The following is a 12825-nucleotide window of genomic DNA, read 5'->3' on the forward strand; positions in this document are numbered from 1 at the left end:
TTTTAGAGCAGACTGTTTGGGGGATTCAGTTATTTCATAGAATTTTGGGGCGGTTTGGGTTGGGAGGTGCCTTAAAGCATCCAGTGCCACCCCTGCCATGGGCAGGGACAACTTCCCCGGTCCCAGGGTGCTCCAAACCCCATCCAGCCTGGCCTTGGACACTTCCAGGGATGCAGGGCAACCCCAGTTTCTCTGGGCACCCTGGGCCACAGCCTCGCCACACTCCCAGGCAGGAATTTCTTCCTGATTAGCACTGTAGACTCTGTCAGTCTGGCTGGTGACTTACTCCTGACAAAAACCTAGGAAAAAGCACATTTCTGGGATGTGAGTGAGCTGGCAGAGTGCAGTGGCATCACGAGGGATGGACACACTGTGAACTGGCAGGGACTGGTTTCAGGCGCTGAGTTTGATCTCCACAAACTGCAGCTTGTGTGGTTGTTTTCCCGGTATCTAAGGATTCAGAGATCTCCCAGAGCTGCCATTGAAATTTCCCTGCATTAATCTTGATGCTGGTTATGAACCAGGACCAGATCTTTCCACCCCACATCTGGTGGCTGGGTGCAATCCCAGCCCTTCCTTCCAGGGGTGAGCTGAGCCAGGAGCTTGAAGGGCTGCTTGGGCAGAGCTGAGCTTTGGGCTTTGGGCTTTGGGATTTGGGATCTGAGCTTTGGGCTTTGGGATTTGGGCTTTGGGGGTGCTCTGGGTGCCTCAGCCCTGTCGGCTCCCTTTGAGGCTCCTTTGGCCACAGCAGCACCTCTGCAATTCCTGCTCCGTGGAGGTGCCTGGGCAGGCTGAACCTGTGGCAGCAGGCTCGGCTCGACGTGGGCTCGGGGTGGTTTGTGCTGGGGTTTGGCCTCATCCCAGTGCGGAGAAGCCGCGGCCACACTGGGCTGCAGCCCTGCACTTCCCTCTGGGCTCGGCCCTGGGGATGCTCGGGGGGCTTTGGGGTTGGGGACAGCCCAAAGGGGTCCCGGTGCTGCCCCTTGGGGGGACAGGGGTGGCCTGGGGGCTGTCACAGCTGTGGCCTCCCCCTGCACGGATGCTCCCATCAGCCCTACCTGCTGCGACCCGGCTCTGTCTCGGCGAGGTGAGAGTTGTTGTGCAGAGTTTCCTCTTTTATATCCTCTTATGTCACGCAGCCCCGGCGGCTGAGCTGCCCGAAATAGCTGCCAATCCCGGGAGGTTTCACTTCAAGGTCTCTATTCTTGGCTCGCCGGCGTTTCTCAGTCATGAGCTCAGGGAGCGCGGCGTGAGGAGCAGCAGGCAGTGCCATGCAGGGATCCTGCCTCTGGCCCGGGGCGGCTCTGAGGGGACAGGGTGGGCACAGCCCCGCTGGGCAGCTCTGAGGGGACAGGGTGGGCACAGCCCCGCTGGGCAGCTCTGAGGGACCCCGGCTGGCTGGGGATGCACTGAGCCCTGAGGAGCCGCTCTGGGACGGGATGAGTCAGTTCTGAGCGGCTGCTCCACCGCCCCGGCTGTGTCTGACCCAGCTGAGCACGGCTCAGACGCTCTCCCTGCTGCTGAGGATGGGCTGGGCGGCAGGCATGGAGCAGAAGTGAACGGGGGATGCGGAGCTGTGGCTTCCCAGGAGCGGAACTCGCTGGATGTTCTCAGGCTGGGAGATCTGCACCACGCTGGTGATGTTCAGCCCGTCCTGTAAGTGCCTCTCCCATCCCTGGGTGTTTGTTCCTTCCCTGCACGGCTGTGAGCCCTGGCGGGGCTGGGGGAAGGTGTGAAGGGAGCATCCCTCAGGATGCTCAGGGATGGGGAACAAGGCTGGGCTTGCTCCTGGGCCTGGGGTGGAGCTGCTGCCAGTGTCTGGTGGGCACAGCCACCAGCGGGGCCAGCCCAGGGCACTGGGGGTTGATGTCCCATCTCGGGTTGTTCTGCAGCCTTGGAGCCACGGGAGGGGAGCCACAGCATCGGTCCCAGCTGCAGCAGCAGGCACAGGACAGGCTCCTCTGTCTGTCAGCCGCATTTTCTGGCTGTTTCAGAGCAAACTCAGGAGTTGCCCACCAGCTCTGCTCAGATCTGTTGAAGGCACTGCCTGAGGGGATGCAGGAGTTGTGCTTCCCCAGGACTTTGGCTGGTTTTGAGGGTGCTTCTTGGGAGGAACCTCATTTTCCAGACTTCCTTTCAATTCCTTTAACACTTTCAAGCTCTCCTGCCTGCCTCCAGCCTTGCTGCATTAGGTGCATTTCCACCCCAGACCAGGTCATGCCCAGCTTGGGGCACAGCCAGCATCCTGCCCCTGGGGCACTTATGGCACAGGGGAGGAAAGGAAAAAGCCCTTTGAGGGTGGGGAAGGTGCTGTGGTGGCTTTGGCTGAGCTCTGGGAGGTGCTTGGGGCTCTGTACGTGGGGTTGCTGGGGAGGGAGTGTTGTGTTCCGAGTTCGCATCCTGCCTCCGCTGCGGGGAGCGGTCACGTGCGCGCGCGAGGCCTTTGTCCTGCGCCTCGCTGCTTTTTTTAAAATTTATTTTTAGGTGCTCTCTGGCTTCCTCTTCCTCCTGCGCCGCGCTGCACTCCCTCTTTCTAGCTCCCTCTTCTAGGATTGCTTTTTTGAACAGTCAGTTCCTCCTTAGAGCCATTTTTGCAGGCCTTTGTCTGCGCTTGGGAGCCGGCCCAGCTTGGCGTTAGCAGCTGCTGGCTCCTCTGGGTAAGCAAGAACAAATAAAGGTTTACACTGAATGAATCATTTGAGCCTTATCTGTCCTTCCCAGTCGGGACAGCTGTGCAACTCCTGCTGCAGTGCCTGGAGGGCACGGAGGCTCCTCAGAAAGCTCCTCCTGCCACTGGCCAGCCCTCACGGGTTTGTGCTGCTGATCCCAGGGCTGCCTCAGCCAATCCTTCCTATCTCCAAGCTCCATTCCATGCTTGGTTGGGAAGCTCCACTCTGTTCTGGCTCCTTTTCCAGGAGGACTTGCTCTGTTCTGGTTCCTTTTCCAGGAGGACTTGCTCCACTTGGCTGCTTTGGGCTCGCGGGTGCTTTGGGTGGTTTGGTCGCTGGGTGAAAATGCAGAAGCATCATGGTGGGATCCATGTCATGGTGGGATCCTTGTGGTGGTGGGATCTTGATGGTGGTGGGATCTTCATGGTGGTGGGATCCATGTCATGGTGGGATCTTGGTCGTGGTGGGATCCTCATCCTGGTGGAATCCTGGTCGTGGTGAGATCCTGGTTGTGGTGGGATCCTCATGCTGGTGGAATCCTCATGCTGGTGGAATCCTCATCCTGGTGGGATCCTCATCCTGGTGGGATCCTCGTGGTGGATGAGTTTGAAGGCAGACAGGGTGTGTGGCGATGAGCTCCTGGCATCCCCCTGGGTGTGGGACACGGTGTGGCACTCAGAGCGTGGCTTCGCTGGTTTCAGAGGCAGGATTTGCAGATAAGTGGCTGTAGTTTAATAACAAGTAACAAATGTTTAATAACAAACGTGGGAGGAGGGAGGGGACAAAGGCAGACAAAGCCCTGGGCTCGTGCCTGGGAAGTTTGGATCTGACACCAAGGTGAGGAGTTGACCAGAGCTCGTGTTGGACCCTGGGCATGGAGGGTTCCTGAGGATGCCCTGGCAGCCAGCAGGGGCCTGGATCCATCACCCCTTCCCCTCCCCTGGCAGCCCAGAGTGCCCCGTGCCGGGCTGAGCAAACAGAGCCTGCACAGCCCCACCAGGCTGGGGTGGAACCTGCTTTTCTCCTATGGCAGAGCAGCTCTCAGCCTTTTACCACGAGTGTGCCCAGCCAGGGCTTGGCTTCTCTGCCCTTAACTCATTTTTTAGCCATTAGGTGGGCAAAAGTCCTGCTGGGTTTGTCCAGGCAGTGTTTGTGGAGCTGTGGGGTGGGCTGCGTTGTGAAACCTCATCTCCTGTGGTGGGTCCATCCCAGGCCATGCAGGGATGCTGAATCCCCCCGTCCCCACCAGCTGCAGGCTCCACAAAGTGAGCAGGAATAATTCACCTGGATTAAACCACCGATCTTCCCTCTCCTTCCAAGGCTCTGCCGCTGTAAACAGCCGCGGGCTGGGGTAGGTGAGTGGAGGCAGCCAAGGCCTCGTGTCCACAAATGACTAAATCCTGCCTGAAAAGTCAAAGTATGAAAACATTATTTTTTGGGTTTGGCTGAGCCTCACGGATTGCTGGGATCGAGCCACCTTGGCTGCCTCTGGACACTGCCTGCAGCTCTGCCCACCTTGCAGCCAGAGAGGAGGGTGGAGGAAGGCTGGCCAGGGCATGGGGGGGTCTGGCAGGGATTTGAGGGTGCCAGTTGTCACCTGAGGGCTGGGTCAGGAGCCTGGCCAGGCCCTGAGGTGGGTCTGTCACCCTGGGCTTTGAGCACAAGCAGGGCTGGACCTGCCTCTCTGCATCCCTGCTCCCAAATTGCTTCTTCTTCCTGTGCTCGCATCTCTGGCTGCCCGGGCTGGGGAATTTCCTGCTGCTGGGATGGATGATGCTGATGTGGGGCTTTGGGTAATGCTGATGTGGGGCTTTGGATGACACCAATGTGGGACTTTGGATGACATTGATGTGGGCTTTGATAACACTGATGTGGGACTTTGGATGACACCAGTGTGGGGCTTTGCATAACACTGATGTGGGACTTTGGATGACACCGTTGTGGGGCTTTGGATGACACCAATGTGGGGCTTTGGATGACACTGATATGGGACTTTGCCTCCCATCGCAGCCTCCCGGGGCAAGCCAAGCTCATTCCCAGCTCCTTGGGCTCTCACAGCTCTGACCCACTGGCAGGGCCAGTGCCTGGCTGGATCCCTGGTGGTTTGTGGGTGGATCCCTGGTTTGGGATCCCTGCACTGTTCCCAGGTGCCCGGAGCCGCTGGCACAGGACTGGCAGCCGCCAGCCCCCGGTGCAGAGCCAGGCCCAGCGGTGAGACGCTGGTATGTGAGATGTAAACTCAATCCCAAAGTTTAGATTACAGCCCTGTGAAAAACATCAGCTCCCCTAAATGGAGCCCAGATGGTGGCGGAAGCCTCGAAGCCGAGGGCCAGGAATTGCAAGAACCGTGTGAGCAAAGGGCCCGGGGCCGTGGGGGAGGAGAGGGAGGGAGCTTGGGTTAAGGCATGGAGGGTCAGCTCCTAAACCAGGCTGGCTCCTCAGAGCTGGGGTTACAGCATCCAGGGTCATCTCCTAAACCAGGCTGGTTCCTTGGAGCTGGGGTTACAGCATCCAGGGTCAGCTCCTAAACCAGGCTGGCTCCTCAGGGCTGGGGTTACAGCATCCAGGGTCAGCTCCTAAACCAGGCTGGCTCCTCAGGGCTGGGGTTACAGCATCCAGGGTCATCTCCTAAACCAGGCTGGCTCCTCGGAGCTGGGGTTATGTAGGGACACAGGGCACCTGCAGGGACACAGGGCACCTGCAGGGACACAGGGCACCTGGGACACCTCCAAAATCCCTGCAGGACTGAACTTCTGCTGACTCTGTGCTTTTGGGTGGTGCCAGAAAGCACCAGGTGGGAGTGAGGAAATGGGACACTGGGTGGGAGTGAGGAAATGGGACATTGGGTGGGAGTGAGGACCGGTGACTTTGATGTTCTTAATGCAGTGTCAGCACTGCACTCCCCACTTGAGAAAGGCTGAAAAAGCTGCAGGAAGGAGGCCCTGCCTGGCAGGGAGAGGCGATGGTGAAGCCCAGGCTGGTTGGTTGGGCAGAGCACACTCGAGGCCTCGGCTCCTGTGGCGGCTGAAGCAGAGCAGGAGGTGCTGCAGGCAGGGGCTGAGCTGTGGTTTGTGCGTTGGCCTCGTCCCTCCTGCGTGAACCATCCCGGTGACGCCACATCTGATCAGGGCTTGTGTCAAATCACAGCTCAGGGAGTCCCTGGAGCAGCATTGCAGCTGCCTCTGGCCCTGGCCAGGGCTCCACGAGTCTCGGTTGCCGTTCCTGCGGGTTCCTTGGCCGCCTCCCTGTTTGTGCTGCGAGCTGTGGATCTCTATCAGTGCCGATGACGAACCCCTGAACGCGAGCAGGGAGCTGGGAGGGTTTGAATTGTTTTTGCCTTGGTGGGACCTTGCTGTCAGAGCTGGATCCTCGGGGTGCCTGCCCGCTTTAGTCACAGCACCGAGCCTGGGTGGAGGCTCTGTCCCAGCTGGGGCTGGGCTGGGCCAGCCCTGGGGACCAGGGATGGGGCCGGGCTGGGGGAGGTGGGTGCTGGCATGGGGGGACATCAGCTCCAGCACAGCCCAACCAGCCCAGCCCCTCACAGACGTGTCTGGGACACGGTGCCAGGAGAGCCCAGAGGGCGCAGGGCGTGCCTGGGAGGGGCGCAGGGTGTAGGACGGGGTGCTGGCACATCTGGAGGTGGGACAGAGAAACTTGCAGAAGGATTTGTGGGCTCAGCCTGGTTGGAGCTGGGGCGTGTGCTGGATCTGCACGAATCCCTGCGTCCTCCCTGCTCCTCCTGGGTCTCCTGGCTTGCAGGGGGAGCCGGAGCAGATCCTTGCAGGGCCCCGCCACATTCCCTCTGTCCACGTGGCTTCTGTGGTCATCCCCTCGCAGCAGCTCTTGCACATTCCTGACCCTGGGAATGAGGGATGAGGCTTGGCTGGAGCTCTCCCACTGTCCAGCCAGCCTGACCCCGCAGCCCAGCTCAGGGCAGAGGTTCCCATCCCCATGCTGGGATCTTTCTGCATCCCATGGATCTCCCCAGTCATGGGGACACCCCAAAGCAAGACCTGTGGTATGAGCAAAGCTCCCAAAGTGCCGTCTCACCACAAAACCTGGTGGTTCTTATTTTGTCAGATTACCCAAATTAACAGCAGGAACACTGACTTAGGTTGATTTCATGGCAGGGAGGAGGAATCCCACCCCACAGGTCTGGCTGGGAACTGGGGCTTTCGTGCAGGACAAAAAGAGCTCCGTGAGGCAAAGGCTGAGCAGGGAATTGAGTTTGGGGCTGGGTCGGTGGATTTGAGCCTGGATGGGGCAGGGGGGGCTCCGGGGAGGGTTTGTGCAGCCTGTGCTGCTGCTGGCTCGGGCTCCAGCTCTGGCAGGGCTGGGCTGAGAGGAGCAGCCAAACAGCTGGAGAGAGAGGAGGTGCAGCTCCGGGAGCCAGGCTGTGGGAGCTGATTGCTCTGGGAAGATTCAAATGTGTTTTATCTCGCTGCAATCGTGGCCCCTCGCTCCAGACCCCTCCGAGGCAGGAATTCACCCAGGCACTGCCCCACGTCTGCAGCAGCCACAGGGTCTGCAGGAGCAGCCACAGCCCCTCCAGAGCCCCCTCCTTGGTGTCACCACCCAAAATCCCAAAAACCCACCGGGGCTGGGGGAGGGATGATGATGGAGGAGGGGTGGAGGAGGGTTCCCTGGATGGAAACCATTCCTGTGCTTCCATGTTTTCCACCCGTCCACAGCAAAACCTCTCCCCTTGCAGGGGTTTCAGCATCACTCAGCCCTTTCTCTGCTCATCCCTGTTTGCTGCCATTCCAACCCTTAGGGCCGAGCTTGGGCTCCCCATTTTCCCTCCAGCAGTCCCTTCCACATCCCACACAGGATTTTTTCTGTAGGGTTGCAGGAGCCCTGGCAGTGGGATGGCAAAGCAGAGCTCCCTGCCAGGCTCTGAGGGTGGATAGACCAGCTTTTCTCCTTCCCTTATCACCCTGAGCTTGGCTGCACGGCTGCCCACCACGAAAGGCCTTTCCAGTTCTCGGCAGCAAGGGGAGAATCGTGGAATTGTTAAGGTGGGAAGAGACCTCCAAAATCATCAGGTTCAGCCTCTGAAGGGTTGGAATGGCTGCAGAGGTTGGCAGCAAACAGCAAGGTTGACTGATGCTGAAGGGGAAAGGTTTTTCTGTGGAGGGGTGGAAAGTATGGAAGCACAGGATTGGTTTCCATCCAGGGAACCCTCCTCCACCCCTCCTCCATCTCCCAGCCCTGGGGGCTTTTCAGGATCTTGGGGGAAGAGTTTGGGTTTGGTTTTGCAGAGGGGCTGAGAGGAGCCCTGGGGTGCTCAAAACCAGCGAGGTTTTAGGAGGAGATTTACAGAGCAAACTGAAATTGTTCTTCTTGCCTCCGCTTCCGTGGTGTGCCTTAAATCTTCTTGAGAAGGTTTTTAATTGGAGCACGCCACGCTAAAGGAATAGTCCCAGGTGTGAGTGGAGTCTGTCCCAGTTTAGCTGGAAATGTTCAGCAAGCTGGTGAAGTTCTGCCAAATTCTCAGGGGGCATTTGGAAAATGCTCCCAGGGATGCACAGGGTGGGATTTTTGGGCTGTCTGTGCAGGGCCAGGGCTTGGACTGGATGATCCTTGTGGGTCCCTTCCCACTCAGAATATTCTGTGATTCTGTGATTCTATGAAAACATTTGTTCCTGAAATTGGAGTCATTCCTGGGATTGCAACACCCAGGCTGTGTTTCCAATTAATCTGCTGAAGTCGTCATGTATTTCCAAGTGCATTGGCTCAGCAGAGAGAAATCTGGCACTGGCTGGGGGCTGAAATGCCAGCTGGGATGTGCAGGGAATGAGATGAGGGAATGGCCCCCGGGGCTGGCCCAGGGCACCTGGCTGGGATCAGCGAGGGGCTCTGCTGGAGGGGGGACCGGGGCAGAGCAGGCTCCTCCTGGGAATGGAGCTGCCTGCAATTGCTGTGGAGTCCCTGCCGTGTTTTTCCTGACCACTTCTGTTTCTGGGTGTGTGTTTTGTTGTGGGGAGGAGGGGAGGGGGTGCAGTGAGCTCTGCTCTGTGCGCTCCCTGCCCCACATCCTGGGGGGGGCTCGGTGGGGATGTTTGGGGTGGTGGGGTGGCCTCTGCAGCCCAGCTCCTCCCAGGCCTGCCGGGGCTGCTCCTGCAGGGTTGCTCTGGGAGGGAGCCATCCCTGGGGTGCTGTGGGGCAGTTTTGGGGTCAGTGCTGGGGTTTGGAGCCAGCTTGGTTTGGGATCCGGGGTCTTTTAGCTGCACCCCCACATCGGAGCCGTGCCCAGACACCCCTGGCCGTGCATTTCCCCTCCCTTGCAGCAGCTGGATGTGACCCTGCCGCATTCCTCTCCTCTCCCCAGGGATTTGCTGAGGAACAAGGCTGGATCTGGAGCCGGGTCCCAGCTGGGTGGGAGCGGCCCCAGCGCTGAGCACAAACACTCACGGAAAGGAAAGGCCGGGATTGCGTAGAAATCTTCCTTGTCCAAAAAAACGAGGTTCAGGCTGAGGGCCCCCTCCCTCTGGAGCCAGCAGGGAAAGGGATGGGAGCAGGGAATGGGGATGGGAATAGGGAAAGGGAGCAGGGAAAAGGGAGCAGGGAAAGGGATGGGAGCAGGGAAAAGGGGACGGGAATAGGGAAAGGGAGCAGGGAAAGGGATGGGAGCAGAGAAAAGGGAGCAGGGAAAGGGGATGGGAGCAGGGAAGGGGGATTGGGACAGGGAAAAGGGATGGGAGCAGGGAAAAGAAATGGGAGAAGAGAAAAGGGATGGGAGAAGGGAAAAAGGAAAGGGGATCCAGGAGTAGGGAAAGGGGGATAGGAGTAGGGAGCCTGGATAGGGCAGGGAGGGCTCCGGAGAGGGTTTGTGCAGCCTGGATGGGGCAGGGAAAGGGATGGGAGAAGGGAAGGGGTCAGGAGTAGAAAAGGGGGAAGGGAGCAGGGGAGGGGTCGGGGAGGGCTCAGGGCGTCTCCTGCTCCGGGGTCAGGGTTGGCTCTTCCCTTTCTGTGAGCTGCCTTTGGAACGGGGACGTGCCAGCCGCTGGGAGCTTTGGGAAGCAGAGCAGGGATGGGGTTTTCCTGCTGCAGCGCCTCCCTGGGAGCTGGGAAGCGCTGACGGGGACGGTGGTGACAGGACCACTCCCAAACTGGATCGGGGCCGTTCCCATCTGCGAGGGCAGCGCTGGGGCAGCGCTGGGAGTGCCGTGCAAGCCCGAGCACCCTCCTCGAGCCTGAAATCCCGAACAAAACCCCGGGGAAGCCGGGACAGGAGGGGGAAGGCGAGTTTTCCATGGATGTTTAGCGCTGCAGTGAGTCAACATCACGAATTTCGGGATTCTGTTCAAACTTCCCAAGTTCCCCAGTCCCGAAATAGAGCTGTCCCCTGTGCCTGGGTTTGAAGAGGTCCCTGCTGTGTCGTTTTCCAGCAGGGAGGATGTGATCTTTCTATATTTGCTTGCAGGACAATAATACTGATGGTTTCTATTTTTAACCCGTCAGCAAGGCAGAAATGCACTTGGGAATGTTCGGGGAGCAGAGCAGCCCTGGCCCAGCAGCCCAGAGAGGGCCTGGCCCCACTTTTGGGCCGGTAAAGAGGGGCCAGGCTGTGCTGGGATGGTCCCCCTGCTCCGGGGGACTCTGGGGGCGGTGGCAGGAGCAGGGACAAGTGGCATCATCCATCCTCTCATTTCCCTCCCTCTGGAAGCGTGGCTGTGGCCACAGCTCTGTGCTGCTCATCCAGGTATCGCTGCTCCTGAAACCCCAGCTCTAAAACCACCTCAGACCTTGAAAATATGTCTGGTTTTGGAGTGTTTTAAAAGAAAAACAGCTTCTGTCACCACCTTGATCATGTAGAAGGGCTGCAAGTGATAACTTGCTCTCCCCGAGCCCTCAGAAATGGGAGGTGAATACCAAAACCGGCACCGACTTGAGTGGCAACCCCAAATTTGGGGGCTGATTGGTGGCTTGGAGCCGTTCTGCTCCTGCCACCCTGCCCTGCTCAGCTGCCGTCAGCAGCGTCCTCGGCAGGCCGGGCTTGCGTGGGTCCTCGCAGGCTTTTCCAGCTGCTGACGTGAGCCGGAGCAGCTGAACTCGCGCACCTCCCATCTGGAGGGGAAAACAGGGATTTAGGGCGGCACCCGCTCCCCGGGGGCTCCAGTTCACCCTCAGGGCTGGGGCTGGAGAAAGCATCTTCTGCCGTCTGGGTGTCCTGGGTTTCTCCCTGCAGTGGAGAACCCTGCCAGGCCTTTGGGGTGGGCTCTGTGCTGCCGTGAAGCGGCTGAGGCCGAGCAGCGACCGCGGCGGATTTCGCACCGAAATCCGAAATCCCCGCCTTGCGCGGGGTCCTGGGTGAAGGTGGATGGGGCAGTTTGGGTTTGGGGCCGCTCCTTTGGGGGCTCTGGCTCTGCCGTGGGGGGCTGCAGCTGCTGGGCCGCTCCTGGCCGGACAATGGGCGGAAGAAGCCGGGCCCTGCGCGGCTCCCGCGGCCGCTCCCGCTGCTCCCGGGCTATTTCCATCACATTGTCCCCGTGCAGGAAGGATGTCTCCAGCCTGCTTCCTCTGTGCCTCAAAGGGATGTGGGGCGGGCAGGGAGAGCAGGGGATTTGTTGTGCAAGAGGCACAATCCTGCTCCTCGAAGCTCCTCTGCCTGAGGAGGGAGGGGAAGGTCTCATCTTGCTCCGCAGTGGAGAAATACGGTCACGAAAGGGGGTTCTGGCTTTTGGGGATGTGTTAAGTGTGGGCAGGGCTCAGATGGTGACAAAGGAATGCTGCAAAGCCCCCCCTGGGTTTTTGCACAGCTCCCGCTGCTGTGGTGGGGCAGAGTTGAGGCTCCTTGCTGCGGCAGAGGAGGCCGAGCTCCAGCGTGCCAGGAAGTGAAAGTAGAATTAATTAAGACGGGAAATGATCCTAATTTGTTCTGGCTAAGTCCCTTTAGCAGCAGTGAGCCCCAAGTATCTGAAGCAAGGCTCTCTGTCGGGGCATGGCCCTGCCTCAGAGGTGGCTGTGATGGATCTCTGGGGTTTGTCTGGGGGGCAGAGCCTTTCCTGGGGCTCTTGGTGCTTCCTGCAGGAGCCAGACTGGGAAATGCCCATCTCTGCCTGGCCTGGATCACCCTGGGACAGCCCCAGGAGTCCAAACCCAGCTCTCACATGTGCTGGCATCCAGTCTGCCCTGGGACAGCTCCAGCTGATTTTTCCATGGGGGAGCAGAAAGCTTTAGGGATCCCTTTTGGCTTTTTCCCTTGTCCCAGAGTGGATGGGGATGGAGCGGGGCTGTTTTACCCCGGGAGTCCCCGGGACTCCCTCCCCACCCCACCCCAGAGCTTTGTGACAAAGCCCAGGGTCAGGACCAGCCCCTGTGACCTGCCAGGAACACCAGGAGCTCGTGGATTTCGCTGCTGACAGGAGGTGTCCAGCGCTGCCAGGGCGATGGAGCAACATCCTGGCGGCATCGAGGGAAAATCTTGGATGGGCTGCGGCCTCCTGGGGGCCCCTGGGGCTTGGGGTGATGTTCTGGGGCTTGGGGTGATGTTCTGTGTGGTTTAAAGCTCCCCAGTGTGTGTTCTGGGTGTGTCCTGGCCCTTTTGGGGTCCCCAGGGGAGGAGGGATGGCGTGGAAGGAGGAGGGGATTGGGCACTTCTGCTCTCCCTTCTCCCAGGTTTGGGGCTGTGGAGGGGCAGCAGTTCTGTAACCAGCTTCCAAGTGATGCTGGAGGAGCTGCTGCAATGAAATCCCACTTCAGGCTGGCGTGGAAGCTTTTCCCTGTGGTTTTAAAATCCCAGCAAGAGCAGGGGAGCAGCTTCCTTAGAGTTTATCCCGTTCCATGTTCCTGTTTGCAAAGGGGAGAGGGTCTGGTGCTCCCCTCCGGGCCAGGGGGGCTGGAATGGGCACCCCTGGGAGCAGCAGGAGGGCTGGAATCGGGGCTGGACCCTGATTCACCTCAGCACTTCCACCTGCTGCTGCTGCCCGCTGCTGGCACCTGCCCGAGCCCACGCAAAACCTCCCTGTTTATTTTGTCTAAAAGCAAAATATCCCCCAGAGGGGCGGGGCGGGGAGGGGAGGGATGCCCGCTGCGCCTTAATTGCACTTAATGAGCCTGATGAGGCCGGCTGCCAGCGAGGGCTTTGCCAGGGCTCGATCTGCCCGTGAGAACTGCAAGGGAGCGGCGGCGGCCGCGCCCGGGACCGCCCGCA

At 59.6% G+C, this 12825-nt stretch overlaps 1 protein-coding gene across 3 annotated transcripts in view; it reads left to right on the forward strand.

The window, feature by feature from the left end:
- The window catches only part of HDAC7 (histone deacetylase 7), a 59281-nt gene that overhangs the window by 23372 nt on the left and 23084 nt on the right, over positions 1 to 12825 (forward strand). The window contains exon 1 of one of the 3 annotated variants that reach the window (XM_071418906.1): positions 1206 to 1656. The exons of the other annotated variants lie outside the window; for them this stretch is intronic. Within the exon in view, the coding sequence (XP_071275007.1) occupies positions 1605 to 1656 (52 nt within the window). The 5' untranslated portion in view covers positions 1206 to 1604. Of the gene's footprint in view, positions 1 to 1205; positions 1657 to 12825 lie in introns of those variants that run through there. 3 annotated transcript variants of the gene reach the window in all.

This window comes from Agelaius tricolor, unplaced genomic scaffold (assembly GCF_023055355.1).
Source record: "Agelaius tricolor isolate 1412-34295 unplaced genomic scaffold, bAgeTri1.0.p SCAF_96, whole genome shotgun sequence".
NCBI lineage: Eukaryota > Metazoa > Chordata > Aves > Passeriformes > Icteridae > Agelaius > Agelaius tricolor.